At 33.7% G+C, this 19,912-nt stretch overlaps 1 protein-coding gene across 3 annotated transcripts; it reads left to right on the forward strand.

Moving 5' to 3' along the window:
• Positions 1-12,088: 12,088 nt before the first annotated feature.
• Positions 12,089-19,830, forward strand: LOC132735490 (peroxidase-like; the record flags this gene model as incomplete). Of its 3 annotated transcripts, none has more annotated exon segments than XM_060722447.1 (8): positions 12,089-12,241; positions 15,734-15,923; positions 16,978-17,125; positions 17,529-17,743; positions 18,017-18,257; positions 18,669-18,775; positions 19,380-19,481; positions 19,732-19,830. In XM_060722447.1, coding segments are annotated over 7 exon segments (1,102 nt in total), but the record flags the coding sequence as incomplete, so codon positions are not given.
• Positions 19,831-19,912: the final 82 nt, after the last annotated feature.

Genomic DNA, 19,912 nt, shown 5'->3' on the forward strand with positions numbered 1-19,912 from the left:
TTAGACTTGCATGTAAGTTAGCTGCCTTTGACATGACCTAAATAAGCAAACAATTCAAATACAAAGAACCAACAGTACTAAGCGATGACTGTATAGGTTTTTGCTCAAGGAAATAAAGTATTGTCCCTACTGGGGTTTGATCTCTTGCTAGGTGAGTTCCTAAGATAACCAGTCTGTAAGTTTATTTGACCTTAGCTCTTAGACAAGGGTTATACAGGCAAACCTATGTTAAAGACCACCTTCGAATAAAGACCACCCTGTAAGTAAAGACCAATCTCCTGACAGACTTTCATTGATTAAAGTGTAAAGACCACTTGTCTGTAAAGACCATGCAATTGGTCTCTCTTTGGATGGTCTAAATTCACAGGCTTGAGTGTATTGTGTTTACATTTAATGAGCACTGTAGCATGAAAGTCAAATGTCTTTATAATGAATTTATGATGTTTTACAATTGGTTGATTAGTTTGAATGAGTTTAAAGTTAAATCTCAAATCTACATGTTATTAATGAACTATATAGACTTTACTATTGTCCAATGAAAAACGACGTTACAGACATGGACTGAGATTGACCCTCAAGTAAATTCTGGAGCTTCTTTCTTAATGAAATGATTGTGTTGTTCTTGTTAAGTTACATTGTTATGCTTCACATAATTATATTCAATCACTGATTTTGATACACAAAATAAAGATATTTAAAACTGATAGATTTGTTTGATATCATATAATTATCTATATGTTTATGGTGATTACTATTGTGTTGTCAAAGTTAAATGACATGACTTACTTAACTCAAGTAAGATTTAACAACATGTCAAACTCCAATCTTCTACGCAGTGATCTCCCCTTATCAATACAATCTGCAAAGGGAGGTAATCGATGTGAGGAGACTGTTTTTATATGCCCGAAAAGGCATATTATGTTATACCCCCTGGCGTCCGTCTGTCTGTCTGTCCATCCGTCCGTTAGCAATTTGGTTTCCGGAGCATAACTTAAGTTCCATTTGGCCCACAATATTCAAACTTCTTTGGATAAGTGTCCATATTGGGTAGAAAACCCCTATTGATTTTGGGGTCAAAAGTCAAGGTCGCTATTGCCTTAAAACTGAAAACAGTTTCCGGAGCATAACTTAAGTTCCATTTGACCCACAATACTCAAACTTCATAGGATGATTGTCCATATTGGTTAGAAGACCCCTATAGATTTTTTAGGGTCACAAGGGCAACGGTCAAGGTCACTATTACCTTAATACTGAAAACAGCTTCCGGAGCATTACTTAAGTTCCATTTGACCCACAATATTCAAACTTCATAGGATGATTGTCCATATTGGGTAGAAGACCCTTATTGATTTTGGGGTCACAAGGTCAAAGGTCAAGGTCACTATTACCTTAATACTGAAAACAGTTTCCGGAGCATAACTTAGGTTCCATTTGGCCCACAATATTCAAACTTCATAGGATGACTGTCCATATTGGGTAGAAGACCCCTATTGATTTTTGGGTCACCATGTCAAAGGTCAAGGTCACAATTACCTTAAAACTGAAAACAGTTTCCGGAGCATAACTTAAGTTCCATTTGGCCCACAATACTCAAACTTCATAGGATGATTGTCCATATTGGGTACAAGACCCCTATTGATTTTGGGGTCACAAGGTCGAGGTCACAATTACCTTGATACTGAAAACAGTTTCCGGAGCATAACTTAAGTTCCATTTGGCCCACAATATTCAAACTTCATAGGATGATTGTCCATATTGGGTACAAGACCCCTATTGATTTTGGGGTCACAAGGTCGAGGTCACAATTACCTTGATACTGAAAACAGTTTCAAGAGCATAACTTAAGTTCCATTTGGCCCACAATATTCAAACTTCATACGATGGTTGTCTATATTGGGTAGAAGACCCCTATTGATTTTGGGGTCACAAGGTTAAGGTCGCAATTACCTTAATACTGAAAACAGTTTCCGGAGCATAACTCAAGTTCAATTTGGCCCACAATATTCAAACTTCATAGGATGATTGTTTATATTGGGTAGAAGACCCCTATTGATTTTGGAGTTACAAGGTCAAGGTCACTATTACCTTAAAACTGAAAACAGTTTCCGGAACATAACTTAAGTTCCATTTGGCCCACAATATTCAAACTTCATAGGATGATTGTCCATATTGGGTAGAAGACCCCTATTGATTTTGTGGTCACAAGGTCAAAGTAACTTTTAGTTTAAAATATGATAAACAAGATCAACAAGGAAAGGCGGCGTTCAATGAACGCAACCCCCATATGACCCAGCAACAAGAACCAATGGCAAGGAGCCCAGGCGGACCCCAAACAAAAACAGGACAGGGCAAAGACAGAGCACGGACAGGTTAATCATTAAATGATAAATAATTTGTAACTGATTAGGAATTCAAAGAAAAGAACAATAGGCCCACAAAGGGGAAGGAGACCGGGGGAAGGGGGGGGGGGTAATCAAAGAAATAAAAACTAGAGGCAAAGGGGAAGATACTTACCGTAGACGAGAAAACAACAAGGGGACACAAGCAAAAGTGTCGCCAAAACAGTATGAAACAACATAGACATACATCTGAGGAACACAGTGGGGCGCCGCCTTGGAACGGTCAGCAGCATAATAATGACTGCTGGGGAGTTTAAACCGGTTAATGGTGCACCAAACCTCGCTCTAAGCCCCACCATGTTCCTATAAACGAGACAGTGTAAATAAAATGAATCCCCGCCAAGTGAAATTCTAACAGTTGTCATGGTTACAAAAGGTTAAATAAGTAAAACACTAAAATGATCACGTAGAAACATATAAAAGTAAACCAAATGACCATAACAAAAGTACTCAATGTCCTAAAGGAAGACAGAGCAACAAGAAAATCACCTACAAGGGCCCGACGAAGCAAGGCAGAAGACGAACATTAAGACAATTCAGTCCCAAAGGGCTTTACGAACTATCCATCATAGAGTCTCCCACTTGGTCCGTCAGATGCAATCAAAAGAGGAAAGCGTAGTGTCCAACTGTAAAAGGGTTGAATATAAACATGCAGTATATGTCTTAAAATAGTAGGGTCATAACCTCTTTTAATAAAACGTTTAATGACTTTAGTAAAAACAGCACTAAAAAAATCCATGACCCAAAATCAATCACATCGCCATAAAAACCAGGCTGGCTAATCCCTTGTCGCAGAAGAGTTTTTAAATCACTATTGAATTTAGAAATTAAATCAAAGTTACGATTGTAAAATTTAGTAAAATATTTCCGTAATTGCTGGTAATAAAAATATTCCGCTCGTTGAAATCCTTCACGTTGCTACAAGCTCTAGCGAATCTAATTAACTGAGAAACATAAACCCCGTAAGATGTTGCATGGGGTACGTCTCCATCTAAATGTGGATAATTAACTATACAAAAGTCAAAGTCATCTCTTTTATCATAGATTTTCGTGTGAATAGAATTGTTGTTGATAGTTATATGAAGATCCAAAAATGATGTACTAAAATTTCAAGAGTTTGTTTTATTAAGTTGTAGTTCATGCGGATAAATGTCAGACACCATTTGATCAAAATAAGGATTATCTAAATTAAAAATGTCATCAAGGTATCTGGAAGTATTATTAAATGCGACTATAACATCTTGTTGTTTATCTTCAGAGAGACTCAACATAAAGTCTCTTTCATAGCAGTACAAAAACAAATCGGCGACCAGGGGTGCACAATTAGTACCCATAGGAATTCCTATGATCTGTTTGAATAGGGTATTACCAAGCCTGACATAAATGTTGTCTAAAAGAAAAGAGAGTGCTCTACAAACTTCGTCACAGGTCCACATAGTATAATGTTTAACAATACCGTAAGTAAAAAAAGCTTTGTTAGAATTACATGCTAGAAAGGTAACTTTTTCCCGTGCATAAGTTTTCTGAATTAGGGAAATTAGTTTATCATTGATTAATTTATGTGGCAAAGTTGTATAAAGTGTAGAAAAATCGTATGTACTGACAGTTGAAGCTTGAAAGTTCTTAATTTTGAATTTATCCAAGATTTCACCAGAATTTTTAATTGACCAAAAGAGATGTTTGCCTGTGTTTTCATAGACTTTATCACAATATATAATTACACGTGTTTTAAATGGCAGTCAAACAAGACGTCAATAAAATAGAAAGTTTACTTGTGGTGCAAGATGTAGAATTAGCAATGAATCTGGCTTTGTAAGGTTTTTTATGTAATTTAGGAATCCAATACATAATAGGAAGTTTGAGTTCGTTTTCATTAATTTGGACCTGAAAACAGTTTCAATTAGAGCATGACTTAAGTTCCATTTGACCCACAATATTCAAACTTCATAGGATGATTGTGCATATTGGGTAGAAGACTGCAATTGATTTTGTGTTACAAGGTCAAGGTCACTATTACCTTAAAACTGAAAACAGTTTCTGGAGCATTAGTTCAATTTGGCCAACAATATTCAAACTTCATAGGATGATTGTCCATATTGGATAGAAGACCCCTATTGATTTTGGGGTCACAAGGTCAAAGTAACTTTTACCTTAAAACTGAGCATAACTAAAGTTCCATTTGGCCCACATATTCAAACTTCTTAGGATGATTGTCCATATTGGATAGAAGACCCCTATTGATTTTGGGGTCACAATGTCAAAGGTCAAGGTTACTATTACCTTAAATTACCTCAATAACTTAAGTATTAATAAACCTACAGCTGTAAAATCTTATAGGATGAACAGCTAATTCCAATGTCTTACAAATACTTCGTCCTTACTAAAATAAACACTTTCGGGCATATAATGCTCCGCCGAGCGGTGCTCTTGTTTTTTCTGGGAAGAATATTGAGAAGAACTGACAGGGGGTCTCTATGACTGAATAGTAAAAGCCCCTTACCGCTGTCCCAATACTGAATTCATATAAGAGATTACGCTATCCAGCTAGGTTACGAAAGATCGATGGTTCTGCCCAGGTGCACTGTGCCTGAAATAATGCATGAAGGGCACCTGAAGGACTTCTTCACCAGTGAAGCTTGAATGTCGTCATACGACCTTCAGAGTGTCAAAATTATAATATCGAAACATAAAAAAGGAACTAGAAAAACTGAATATAATAAACAAACAGGAAAACTAGAAATGGTATAATGTGCAAGTTTAAATGAACATTAAAGCTGCATGCCTCCAGATAAAACTTGAAAAAAATATGATCAAGAGTTGAAGAAAAGTTAATTTACATGTGTGCGATAAATGACTGATTTTGCAGTACATTGTATTTATCACAATATTACTACTGCATGGCTAACGCAGTAGTCTATTTTTGCATATTTTGACTTCTTATCATTTCCAAGGATTTTAAGTTCACAATTTTAAATTTCTTTGTTTTTTACTTCATAATATTTCACATTTAAAACGCATTTTCAAAATTTTCATGAAAATTTAGCAAGAATCTGGAGACATGCAGCTTTAAAGTGGATAGCTCTACAATGAGCACATTTTCCATAAAAATTCCAAATAGTGATGAAAACAATAATCAAAGCACAGAAGGCGCTGAATTTGTTTGGGTCAGGTGAAGGTTGTGAGATTATAAACCAGTTTTTTGTATAGTGCCTCCAATGCTTTCCAGCGTTTTAATTGTAGTAAATCGGCTATAAGACTAATTGCAACACTGATATTCAATTCAATGTTTATTTGACTTAAACAATTTGAAAAAAAAATGAGTTGCCTTAACTGGGATTTGAACTCCAGACCTCTCGCTTCCAAAGCGAGCGGGCAAACCCCTCGGCCACGATGAAGTTATATGTTATTGGCCTGAATAAATCCATATTATTTTAAATTAGGGTTTGTAACCTTTATTATTTCGACGCTAACTGTTGTTTAACACAGATGTAAATAATCATGGAACTTATTATAAACATGTATATCTATAAAGTATAAAACAATATTAGAAATCTTCGACCATTCGGGAACTATTTTGCTTGAAAATTAATGCACCTGTCATTTGACCATCTTTACGCAGTGATCTCCCCTGAATTTTTCGGCGTTAGTGTACATATTAAGGGAAGTAACCGCTTCAAAAAAGCCGACTACTTTCGGCATTTGCAATTAACAGCATCAGAGTCTGAAATTTTGCTACCATTATTTGTTTGGTCTGACGACCCAAACAAATAAAAATGAATAATGTTGATGTTCTTATGAAATATTGCTTGCAAAAAAAATTTCATAAAGTTCACTGCTAAAATAGATTATTCTCCTTTTCCTCATGGAACCTTTCGTTTACTGGCGGCCATGTTTGGTATCATATATGTACATGTACCTTGCATGGACATCTACCCTTACGTGGTGTATGAGAGAAATGGGGTCAAGGTCACCAATGCTTAAAATATATTCTATTTCTCTTCAAAAGGAGTTTCATTTAACTGCCCGACATTTGTATCATACAAGAACGTTTACCTCTTAATGCGATTTGAGGTCATTGTGGTTTAAGTCAAGGTCATCGAAACTATCATTTTTTCCTCCTTCTTTTTCTGCTTTTTTATCTAAGAGGTATATGATTGTGTTTACTCTATGGACATCAGATATGAAAGTAATTACACCCAGTTGAGCGATAAAAGGGCCATGATGTCCCTCTTGTAATATATTTGCAATTTGATTTTTCAACTCCCGTAAGTTTTCAACAATAATGAATTAAACTGATAACCTTCGATAACCACATAAAAGGTGGGTTTGTTTGTGGTACTGCACCAAACACTTTTCCGGTCGTCTGCTGTAACCAACACTTCCTTGTGTATGTTACATAAGTATGTACATACTAATTTTTTTGCACACATTTCAATAATTATGAAACCTGCATGGATACACGCATGATAACTTTTGCATCCCCAAGGGCATGAGGTCAATATCTGCGCGTGCCAAACGCTCGACAATTACACTATTTTGTGATGTCATACCTCCGAATGAGTAACTGTAAATTCACTTAATTTTTATTGATTTTGTCACAAATGGCGTTTCCGCGTGTTCTTAAATAAGTGAATGGATTGTCTATTTGTAAAAAAAAAGTAAAATGAGCCGCGTCATGACAAAACCAGCATAGTGCGTTTGCGACCAGCATGGATCCAGACCAGCCTGCGCATCCTACAGACCCTATTACAAGAAGAGAAACTGAAAGCGAACAACATGGATCCAGATCAGACTGCGCGGATGCGCAGGCTGGTCTGAATCCATGCTGGTCGCAAACGCACTATGTTGGTTTTTTCATGGCGCGGCTCAAATGCAAAATAAGCTAAGAGCAGACTGGATGAAATTTCGTTGGACTGACGGGAGGAAGAAAAATTATTGTTCCATGAAAAGATATGATTCTCCAGTATACAAATTTTGAAAACAAACTATTTAAATAGTTAAAGAACAGGTAGAAAACACTTCGAAATTTTACAAAAATATAATAATGACTTCTTTTTTTTTCGACAAAAAAAATGAAATTGTCACATTTTCATACATATGTACTAAATTTACTGTTAATAATATACAACAATTTTATATAGACTTCACGATTTTCCACTCTTGTCCTCAAATTCGTCGAGTATAAATCTTGTCAATCGTTTACCACAAACAACACGTACGTTTCTTTAAAAACTAAATCCGAATTTATATTAAACAGAACCGAACAGAAAATGTCGTTTATTAGATTTTAGATTTAAACATAGTTTATCATCTATACATGCATTACATTGAATATAAAGATCATGTCAAATAAATAATAAAATTAATATGAATATAACTATAAATATCATTCACGTAAAAATTAAATTAAAGATAATCATATATAGTTAGAAGGAACCTAAATCAGAACATCAGGGAAGGGCCCACGATAATGTTGTAAAAACCTTTGGCTTAACCGTTTTGTATATTGTGTAATTTTGTTGATGTAATTGAATTGATGTATATCTCATTATCTATATATGCAATAAAATATTATTAATTTAAATCAGAACATACTCTTAAAAGATAATTAATATCTTCATTTTTGTTTAATACTTAACTTTCAAAAAATAGAAAATAGATATCGCTGATCTTAAAATCTTCTTTACGGAAATATCATCTTTTCTTTCTTTCTTTCTTTCTTTCTTTCTTTCTTTCTTTCTTTCTTTCTTTCTTTCTTTCTTTCCCGCTTTCCCTGTGATAGCAATACAGTTCAAGCCTGCAGGGCCGGGTTCAATCTCTAAATGGCAAAAATACTGATTGCACGCGCAGGTGAGAAAAAATTAGATCCAGTCCGTGTTCTTGTGGTTGGGTAGGCATACATGGAATTGCTTGACCTTCAACACTGTGGATTCGAAACCGCTACAAACTTTATATTGTTTCTTTTAAGGAACCTATCATGTTGGCGGTTTTATTAATGTGCCTGCTCGTGCCAGAAGTGATACACATGGCAGGAATCAGGACTCCTCTAGTAAAGTCTGAAACCTAAATATAGCTGGTTTATTAACATACAATATAAGGTCTCGTGTTCAATGGAAAATAAAACAACAACAACAACGTCTTATTATGAAAGTAGGAGAAGATAACTTTGCTTTTAGAATTTTATACAAAGAAAAAAATGAAAACAAAAGTCTGCGGCGAAGAATGAAAATGTGTCAGAGCCATATGTGTTAACTGGAGAAAATATTAGTTGCAGATGATATTGGTATCTCTACAAACTAATAAAAATGTAAATACAAACATGTAGATTGGAGAAACGTTATTTTACGTGAAGTTACAATGAATGTATAATTCTTTCTATTATAAGAAACTACAAAAGGCACAGAAAATATCAAAATAATAACAATAATAATAGGACGGGTGGTTTTATTATATCATCTGTAAAACTTTTAGATGGAATACATGAACATTTTTTACTCCGAAACAAGCTACACAAATGTCATGTGATTAAATTGACATCTATTGACTAATCAAATATGTCTCTCACATGTGTTAATAAATGTGCACGAAAGATAATTTCTAGCGCTACCTATTGTAATTTTCATACATTTATTTCTTTTTATAAAAAAAAGATTGTTTAAATAAGCTCTTACACTTACATTTTTGCCAAGCACCAACAATAAAGTGCATTCGCACTTTTTTCAGTAATATAACAAAATGTCAAGCAACCCATAACTTGCCTAATTTCTTAAATAAACTTTTCCATCTTTTATTTGTGACATTGTCCGAATTTAAAGTTGGTATACAGCACTGAAGTGCGGACTGGCCTAGCTCTATACTGGTGGACACTGGTTACAGGAGGGTTGTGGTTAAAAGATTTACTTTACTACTACAAATTCTTCAGAAATAGTTTTTCTCACGTTTAGTATATTTCAAAAATCACTTGTAATTATAACATGTCGTGTTATTTTGATGGTTCCATATATGAAATGCCAATAAATATTGATAACTGATAGTACTAAATGTTCAATAGCATATAATCTCACCGTGCTGTATAAGCACAAGGAAAACGTTTTCAAATCTGTGATCTTTGATCTGTGGCATTAAACAAACGGCTATACTTTGACTTGTAAAATCTGCGACAAACGTCATGTTATCTTCATTGGAAAAGAATATTATATAAATAAAATGAGTTAATTGAATAAATGTATCTATTTTGCGACGATTATTTTTTTTACAAACTTATCAAAAATAGATCACAATATAGTAAAAGTTATCTCCCCCTCTAGGCTAGTGTTTTTAAGCAGTTTCAAAAATATATATATTTTAATCTTCATAGAATTAAGTCAGGACTGACAAAAAATGAGAAAAATGGACTGACAAAACAGCAACAACAAATAGACAGATGTTCTCAAATAAACTCATTTTCAGAACGAACTTTAACAACCTTAAAATATTATTTCTGCAAAGACAAATAGAGTTACGTTGGGTGTGAAAGACATCATACATACAGCCAGTTGAACGAACAGAAAGACTGACGGTAAATACAGACACACAAACTGATACAGAGAGTAATTTGTTGCAAGATTAATGGAAAACCTTATTACAATTATATCGAAACAGCATATCTGTTTGTTTTGCGTCTGTTTATGAGAAGAATCCACTGTCATCATCATATTTATGTTCCGGTATCAGATATAAGAGCATCTCTATCCAACATAAAGCAACAACTGCTTGCTCAAAATACAGTTCATCATCAAATTTTAGAGCAAAGCGTCGAATAGAGATCCCTGATGAGCTTTATACGATAACGACTATGAATAATGCACCACCTGGTGTTCTATTCGTATCTACACCGGTAGGATGTGGCATGACTCTCTCCAGCAGTTCAGCTTGAAGGTCGCCATATGACCACATCAATGACGGTAAGACTTTAAATCCGGAGAAAAGCGAGACGTTCACTTTTGGATCTGAAAGTCCGTCTGTAAATCCCATCAAAACATGACCAAATCGTAGCTATATCACCAACACAGCCGGTAAGGGCATATCTCTCGCTATTCGAAACTACCAAGACATTGTGGAACTGCCAGAATTCATGCAAAACATGGCTCATTGCCCCCATTTTTTTCACGGTTACGCGTCGGGAAGGTGAAATGTACTTCCAACACTGTTTAGATAATTTAAAAAATCATAGTTATCCATGTGACAGATGTGCTGTATGACTTCCACATGTCTACTGGACACTTACATGGAAAAATAAAACTTTTTAAAGAGCTTAAAGGATTTATAAGAGCGTCTAACTGTCTTAGTCATTGACCTGTTTTTTATGTTAATGTCCAAATGGACGCGACGATATTTAAAACGAATAAATACATGTAGCTGAAGAAGATGATAATTTAAAGGAAACAATAAACTGAAATATAAAATTGCACCGTCCGATTAGCTAAATAGATAGAATCCGGATTCGATTCCAGGACGATGCAGGTCACTTTCGTTTTGATTGATCATAAAATCCTTCCTACGATCATCCGCACTATACCTCTGCTCTGGCATGTACAGAAGTTATAAGTTCCTGTAAACTGCTTGACAGCCTGCCCATGAATGATATGATGGATAGACTGTGATCTGATAAATTCAATGTCAATTTCTGCCGTGACCCGGGGTGAAAACTACAAACACCACATTAAAACTTAGACCTTCTGACTGGACGGAAAAGCAGGTTAAAGTGTAAATAAAATACGGTTGAAAATCCCTTCAGGCACCAACGTATTAGTAAGCCGGAGATGTGATGTAAGAAATAAAGCTTATTTGTTCTTTAAGAATCAATTCTTACGGTGATAAGAAATATTTGAATTCACCATCTCACATAATACTAGGATATTAAATTCTGAGGCATAATGTGCAGAACGGCAGATGCATCAGAATTACAGCCATCGTTTATCCCTGTGTGATCATAAGAGGCTACTAAATGGATTCGAACTACTCGAGTCCACACATCTAATAGTTCTTTCACGTGTGGTGGTTTTTATCCCCGGTGTTGCTTTAAGTTTGTAACACCAGAAGTTAGCAAAAATCATATTTCCTGTTTCGGCGCCTTGTCACATAAATTGTGTTGGTGTGCCCAAAAACCAAACAAAGCAGACACTCAAAAACATCCTGAATCTTCGAGGTTGGGTCAGTATGTATTGCAATATCATGTATATTTTTTATTTAGCTCGTGATTCTTATTTGTATAAACTATTCTATGTTGCAAAGCATCTGTATTCAAATGATACCAAAAACCATGTATGTATTCAACCGATTAGGAATTTTATTCAAATTTAGTTTTTGCAAAATAATTATGGCTGGTAAACGCTTATAAGGAGTTCTTAATAAAATTTAATCATAAATATATTATTGTATGAAAAAAGACAATTGGCAGAATTTCGAAAACGATTTATGACTGTTTATATAATTTGTATCTAAATATTACTACATAAAATGTTTATTTTAGTCTCTAATCATGCCCAAGATACATTTATTTCATCGTATGACATGAATTTGTCTCGGAAATAGCACAGCCGTATATGTGGACAGTCTTATAAGTGAAAAAAGAACATGACTCAAGCCATAAAATTACATTCATGTATATACATGTACATGTTTTCTTTCGCTTCAGAAAATGACCACGTATACGCAACTTGACGCGATGAAACATAAATTTTATTATGGAAGTTACAAGCGAAGTTACAAGTTTTCAACGACGTCGATTCACTTTCAATAGCGCATGCGCGAACACCACTAGTGTTAGATTGCATTCTTTGACATAGGAAAGTCCGACAAAGGTAGGTGAATTCTTATTACATATATTTTTTTATTAAAATTACAAAACAAATGTTATTGTATTAAAATGATTTTTATATCTGTTTCATAAATAGATGGACAAAATTGTACTCTTTAATTAAAAGGTTTTTATAAACCGAAAACGAATATCTTAGATTAAGCTGCACAGAGTGATGAAGATGTAAGCAAAGTTGATTATTTAGATAAACTCAAAAAGAAGATTGAATTTCGGTCACACTTTTCACTAGACATTAATTTAAATGGACTTACTGTAGTATTCGTCGTACAATGACGTCAATCTATTGATGATCGGCACTGTGGTCCTGGAATTGCAAACTATACATTTCACGTACTTTTGTGGAGCTCAATACTCTTTGGCGGAGCTATATTCCTTTAAAGATATTTTCCATGTTCTAAGTAAATCAACTTGATATATCCTGAACCAACGGCTATTCCACAGTATCGTTTACTCATTTTAAACCAATATTAATATCACTAACCTGTTTTGTCTTTTTTCTCTTTCTTTATTTTATTCTATTTTTTTTATATCTTACGTTGGTTTTGGTTTTGGGTCGATCCACCCAAAGTTATAACTATAACAAACAATCGAAACTCCAAACAACTCTATCTTTAACTTCTGTTTTCTCCCACTCATTAATTGTTGTTGTTTTACTACTAAAAAGATATATACTAAGTAACATAAGCTCGAATCTTGTTGAGCTACATCAAAGTGGATGTGCAAAACGATATATTGACTTACCGTTGAGCCTTGGGAAGCTTCATTTTGAATTTTAGAGACACAAAAACAGGTCACTTCTTTGATATTAAATGACTTTAATGGCACGAGGCAGTGTGAGCAGTGTGGTTTTATCGCCGTGACATTTATTTTATTGAAATTACCTTTTATCTATTATAATGAAAAGCATGTCATAAACTCACAATATGTTTTCAGATATTAGTTTGCACAACATATTAGTAATAATTTCTTGAATCAAGAACAACATTTGATACAACACTTAATACAGTGTGTTTTGTTGCCATTTGCATTTTACGATTATTTAAGTATGGCTGAGACAAGGTTCTGTGTACTTCATTATAAAGGTAGAAGTAGGCTAAAATTTAATGTATCATGTTTAATTTCATCATTTGCTAAATTGATAATGTCCGATGTGTTATTTTCTATAATGCTTAAAGTGGATTGGTCTACAATAGGCCCATTTTCCAAAAGTGTTTTCATTATTGATAAAAACCATAGAAATGAGCCGCGTCACGACAAAACCAACGTAATGCGTTTGCGACCAGCATGGATCCAGACCAGCCTGCGCATCCGCGCAGTCTGATCAGGATCCATGCTGTTCGCTATCAGTTTCTCTACTTGTTATATGGTTTGTAAGCGAACAGCATGGATCCTGATCAGACTGCGCGGATGCGCAGGCTGGTCTGGATCCATGCTGGTCGCAAACCCATTATGTTGGTTTTGTCGTGACACGGCTCAAATTTATCTTCTGGATATTCTTATAACATAATTCTTTTAAAATGTTGATGAAGCTCTAAATAATGAAGTATGAATATATATTTGATGAAAAATAATACTTTGTTTCAGAACAATTTATTATCTGCCATACACTAATAATTATGTAATATCAGATCGTACATCTCACACTAACCAATAACATTTATTTTATAAATAATTTTTACATGGTTTGTTGTCATATATGATAGTAAATACTATATATAAACATCGTTATTTATGATACTTTATACCTTTTATATTTAGACCAATTCACATGAACAAAACATGATGTATTATTTGATATGCTAAGAAAAGAGATTATCATAATGCAATAAATGCAAAATAACTGCATAATTATGTGGGGTGAATGATAATAATATCGTGAAGGCTTATATGCAGATTTTGTTTAAATAGATGTTAGCTTTCACGTATTAAAGACATGCGGTGATCAAAGCTCAAGATCTTTTTCTTTTTGGAATTTGTGAACAATTTTAAAACTCTAATGGTATAATGATTTATAAAATAGTTTGTAATCTTGGAAAATTGTTTGTTAGATATCAAGACAATATAGTTCAATTTGTTTCAATCTAAGATTATAACGTTGTTATAAAGTTGTGCTCTTGGAATTGTACATGTACCGGATGACTTTTCTTTTAAATCCTCCATAGAGGTCCTTTTACCACGTGTGCATAACATGCTGAGATAAAAAGAACTAGTGATGCATGTAGGATATGATCTCATTCACTATGGCGTTATACTGATAAAAATTACGTGACAATAGGAAAGACTATATAAATAGTGTTGTCATTTTAATTGTATTCTTTTAATCGCTGGCAACAAAAGTTGAATTATATTATAAATTTTTAGATGTTATTGAAAACATTAGAATGATCAAAAAGTACATTTGATGTGGTTTGTGGGGCGGGGCTGGGAGTAAAGGTCAATGACCAAGGCAACTAGAATGCCTGTACGGCAACTTAAGTGTCTAGCTCGTGTTGAACTTTCAACCTATGAATATTGTTAAACACTGAAATAAAAAAAATAATGGTAATCCAATTTAACACTTGCTTATTGAGACAAAAACATTTTAACATCATTTTGTGTCTAATTGTAATAAATGTATGTACAGCAATTACATTTAAGGTAAGTGAAGGAAAGCACGACTTGTGTATCAGACGAGAAATGTCTTAATTGTTGAATTTAATCGTGTTTAACTGAATGTGAATTCGAAATGCAAATTACGTTTTAAATATAACATGTTTTGTGCCTATTTTCGCATGCTTATGTAAGGTTTATAGTTTTAATGTCTCTGTGTTTCCGAATGTGACAAATGACATCATGTACAACTCATGAAACTTGTGTTAACTTCAAACCTTACATGTTATAGCGGTGTACATCAAAGGAGTACATTCTGTCCGGACTTATATGTTTGTCGTCCTTCTGCGGAAGAAGACCGTGTATTACAAAATACAGATTTTACTTGAAATGTTTGAAACAAAGCAAGAATGTCGGCGAAAAGTTTATAAAATGTTTAACCATTCTTAATTATCTCATATGTATATAAGATTGTATAATATGTTTTATTTGTAAAAAAAAATCAGGTCGCCACAATGTAAGTTTAAGTAAATTTACACAATTATTTTTTTCTATAGTTCAATGATCATGAGTACTTTGATTAATGTTCAATAAATCTTTGCAAGACAGTTATAAATATATTTTTTTGTACTGAAATAACTCTTAAAGCTTTCTTTCTTCCTTTCTTTCTTCCTTTCTTTATTTCTTTCTTTAACAATTTTCTCATTATACATTGGACATTGTATCGTTTCTTTGTACACACTGCGTCCGTACGATTCATTAAAAAAGGAACAATCTTATATATTATACTTAGGACATTGAACATGTATGATCTTTGTGCATACTGATTTTTTTACGATTAATTAAACAAAGGTGCAATGTTATATTTAATTTATTATTTTCACAGATGTCAATGATCCGGCTGTTGCTTTTTGTCTGTCCACTGGTAACATGGTGTGCGCATGCGCAGATGATGGGCGGGTCATGCGCAGGAATGAACATGATGCAGATTCGCGCCATTATCATGCAAGCTATAACAAAAGCTAGAGCTTCTCTTGCCAGTGAAAAACAACTGAATGAATACTTCAGTATGACAGGTAGTTTTTAACATTTGTTATATTTGTTTAGGACAAAAGAATGCGAAGGGAAGTCTTTAAAGATGTTTCACATTTTTACAAGACAGAACAGAGTTCTTATGTATTTGTCAGCGCTTAAGGTAAATTCTGCAAATTTGAAACTCAAGATAGGGTATTCAAAATTAACCCCTCCAACCAACAGCCGATTTTAAAAATTAGACAATATGCTTTAAAAATGCAACACACCATTTCAGTATCCCCTTTTATCAAACACAAAAGGATCTGTATTTGCACAGTCGAAAATGACAATCTATTGTAAAATGAGACAGAAGATGCAACATTCGCGTGCAATCATTTTTTTGTGTGGAAGGGGATAATGCTTTACAATTATGTTGCCATTTGAAAATTATCAAGTTTCGTAAACATTACACCTATAAATTCAAATAACTGTTAATACAAGGGGACTTTATGGTGAGGTTCCGCTATAATGATATATGAATTTTCGGCACAGCTCGTCTGTATACACTTCTATTATACATGTTAAAGTGTAAATTGTGTGTAAATTGTGTGTATATTTGCACAGTAAATATAATTAGAATGTATATTACACTCTTTGTTTAGTTTCAAAACATTAATTGTCATTCGAGCAGATGTGCTCGTTATTTCCTTAAACTAATTTAATTGCATTTTAATCAAGGATCTTGCAATAAATGACAAGATATGCATTCGTTATTTGTATTGTATACATGATACAAAACATGATGATGCTTATCTTGTTTCATTGTACAAACAGAAACAGGATTTATATAGACCTTGCAACATATTATACCATAAAATATCGCATATTAAACTTAATTGGCCATATAAAATATATGTAATTTAATATATAACATATTTTGATAAAATACAGTATGTTCTTTGTATGGATAATTGGATATTTCCCTTTATACATTAGTTCGATGTTTTGAACTTTTAACTGTCATATCTATATTTGTAAATTTACGTTGTATATCACTCAACTTTTTATCATACAATCTCACAAAAATTTGTATCAACGGCAACATACATTATATAGGACATGATGAGGCTATGAACCCGACACCATATATGCCAAAGACGTACCATCAGCATTACGCCGCCTTTTCACATCTCAACTTGCCGGCATCCGTTCAAGTGGACAGCGGTTACATTGTTCAGTTTGCTACAAAGTTCATCTCCAATGCGTACGTATTCACTTCTGTCACGGTGCTTGTTGATGTTGTAACTACAAACTGTATACTATACTATCAGGCATTAAAGATCTTAAGAAAAAAAAAATCAATAATTATTGTGGTATGTCATTCAATGTGCAAATAAGTGACAACAAATGTATACATTCAATGATCGCTAAATCAAAAAAAAAAAAACATCTATAATTAATTATTTTAAGAATTTATTATACAGTAAAATGAATGACAAATTTTGAGTCATCAGCTTTCATTATTTACATATTGCGGAATTCATGTTGGTACATGTGTACATTTGATTTTACAAAGGGTTACATAAAATATGACAGAGAGTGACCATGGCTTTTTCTTTGGGAAAAAATCGTTTATTTCGTTTATTGCTTGTTTATTTACATATAAGCCTTGGAGTCAGTCCAGACGAACTGTACCAGTGTCCCGGTGTACCACAAATATGGCATGAACTTATTTCACCATTCTGTATTCGCCGTGATGCAATTTGTGATGCAAGTGCTAAATATAGAACAATCGACGGTTCCTGCAATAACTTGCAAAATCCGCTTTGGGGACGTTCCAACAGACCACACCTTCGTTTTTTAAAACCAAAATATATGGATGGTATTTGAAAATATTGCACTCCTTGATCTAATTTCTTATTTGATAGACAAAACACTGATAATGTATTTTACTAGTAGATATTTGTCAAGGTTTGTAAATATTCAATTAGAATGAAAATGGATACATCTAGTTATGTTAATAATATATACAATTTTGATATTTTAGTTTATATTTTCGACAATTCATCTAATATATTAAATAAAGAAATGAACCCAGACGTATTAAAATCAATGTTATATTACAATCTCTTTTTGCCATTTCTGTGTACTCTAGATATTGGATTACCACGCCAAACCGGCGTTACAGGCGAATATCTACCCAGCGCCCGTACAGTTAGTAACGTAGTTCACAATCAAGACCCTTGTTGTCCACTGAAAGAGAGGGACCTTAGTTTGTACGTGATGCAATGGGGACAGATGATTGACCATGACCTTACAGACACAGCCATTGCAAGAGGTGCTAACGACGCCACTGTTATATGTTGTAATCTAACAAAAGACGTTCTTATGCAAAGGTAATAATTTTTTTGTTATAGTGGTGCAAGAGCACCTTTAATATTCCATTTGTGTATGTGACACAAGTCATATCTTGAAATTCTAGGAGTGTTTGGGAAATGTTACCTCGCATTTTGCATTTTAAAGATTCAAATGTTATAACCAATACATTTATATGGGACTTAAAGCGCGCGTAACTTATCTTTAATATCATTTTCTTTACTACTCACTAACATACAAAATCTTCATATCATACATACATGTAGTTATATAATGTTGTTTGTTTACCTATGATGTCGGAAAAACAGTTATATCTAGGTGTCTTAAACATTCTTCTGTTGTGAATAAGGCGAGTTATCCACAAGACATCGTAGTCTTTATCATTATTAACACAAACCCCATTTTTGATTTTACCTTTTAACTTTTTTCAGATCTGAATGTTTCCCAATTCCTATTGATGCCGGAGACCAGAGATTTCATGAACCTTGCATGAACTTTGTTAGATCTATTGCTGGACATTCTGATTCGTGTGATATAGGTATTTTTACTTCATGCATTTTCTAGTACTAGTCTGAGAGAACTGTTACAGTAGCACCATTATATTATTGACATCCGTAAAAGTCCTGTATGCACTGGATACTTTTATAGCCAAGGATGTAGAAACATTTGTCCCTACTTATACTAGTGTATTATATATATGGTTAGTAATATTATCATGATAAATTTCATTTTAATGTTCATCATTCACTTTTACGTACTACTTTGAATTACTAGTTGTTACTTCTGCAAAGAAATGTAATTTGTTTGTTTTGTTTTGGTTTTACAGTCCACAAACATTATTTAGGTCACATGGCGCCAAAACAGGTAAAATTATTTTGGCTGACCTCGAGTACGTTATTCAAAACCACCTCACCTGCTGAAGCTAATAGTTGCGTAAACTCCAGAATTAAAACCTATTTAGATCACGCAGGAATAAACGTGTTAGCTCAAGCCTTAAAGGCCTCTGCCACAAGAGGAAATAAGGTGTAGAGTTATATAACAAGTATGTGAAATAGAATCAAATGCACAAGCAACTATATCATCTAATGTATCATCAAATTCACCATTACAGGCGTATATTTTAATTTACCATATCGTTTTAGGTCGACGTGACCAGCTTAACCAGGCCACATCATTCCTTGATGCCTCATATCTTTATGGTCATAATGACGAAGATGCTGGCAAGATTAGATCATTCCAAAATGGTAAGTTGGATTCAATGTTCATCTTTCACAGTAAGACTTTTTACATATGAACGAAATGATAAGAATTCAAGTGTTTTTATGTTTTTGGAGTGAGTTTTTGTTTGTTTTGTAATATTTTTGCTATAGTTTTATATTCGCACAGATAGAATTTATCTTCTAGAAGAGGTATATTTAACATGCCTCGTTGCACATCACATATCAAAATTACTGTCCTTATTATTGTTTGGCATTTCTTTTTTTCTACATATAGGTAAACTAAAGATGACTGACACTGGTCTTTTCCCGGCTGGTCTTGAGGATCAAACTCATTGTGAATTACAAAGTCAGGGAGATTACTGTATGAAATCAGGTATAAATAGAATCAGGCGGTATCCTCTTTCGGTAATAGCTTTCTACGAAGAAATAATAGAAACAGCTCTATTTTTTCCCTT

The sequence above is a fragment of the Ruditapes philippinarum genome, unplaced genomic scaffold (genome assembly GCF_026571515.1).
Source record: "Ruditapes philippinarum isolate M1 unplaced genomic scaffold, ASM2657151v2 ctg6737_1_1_1_1, whole genome shotgun sequence".
NCBI lineage: Eukaryota > Metazoa > Mollusca > Bivalvia > Venerida > Veneridae > Ruditapes > Ruditapes philippinarum.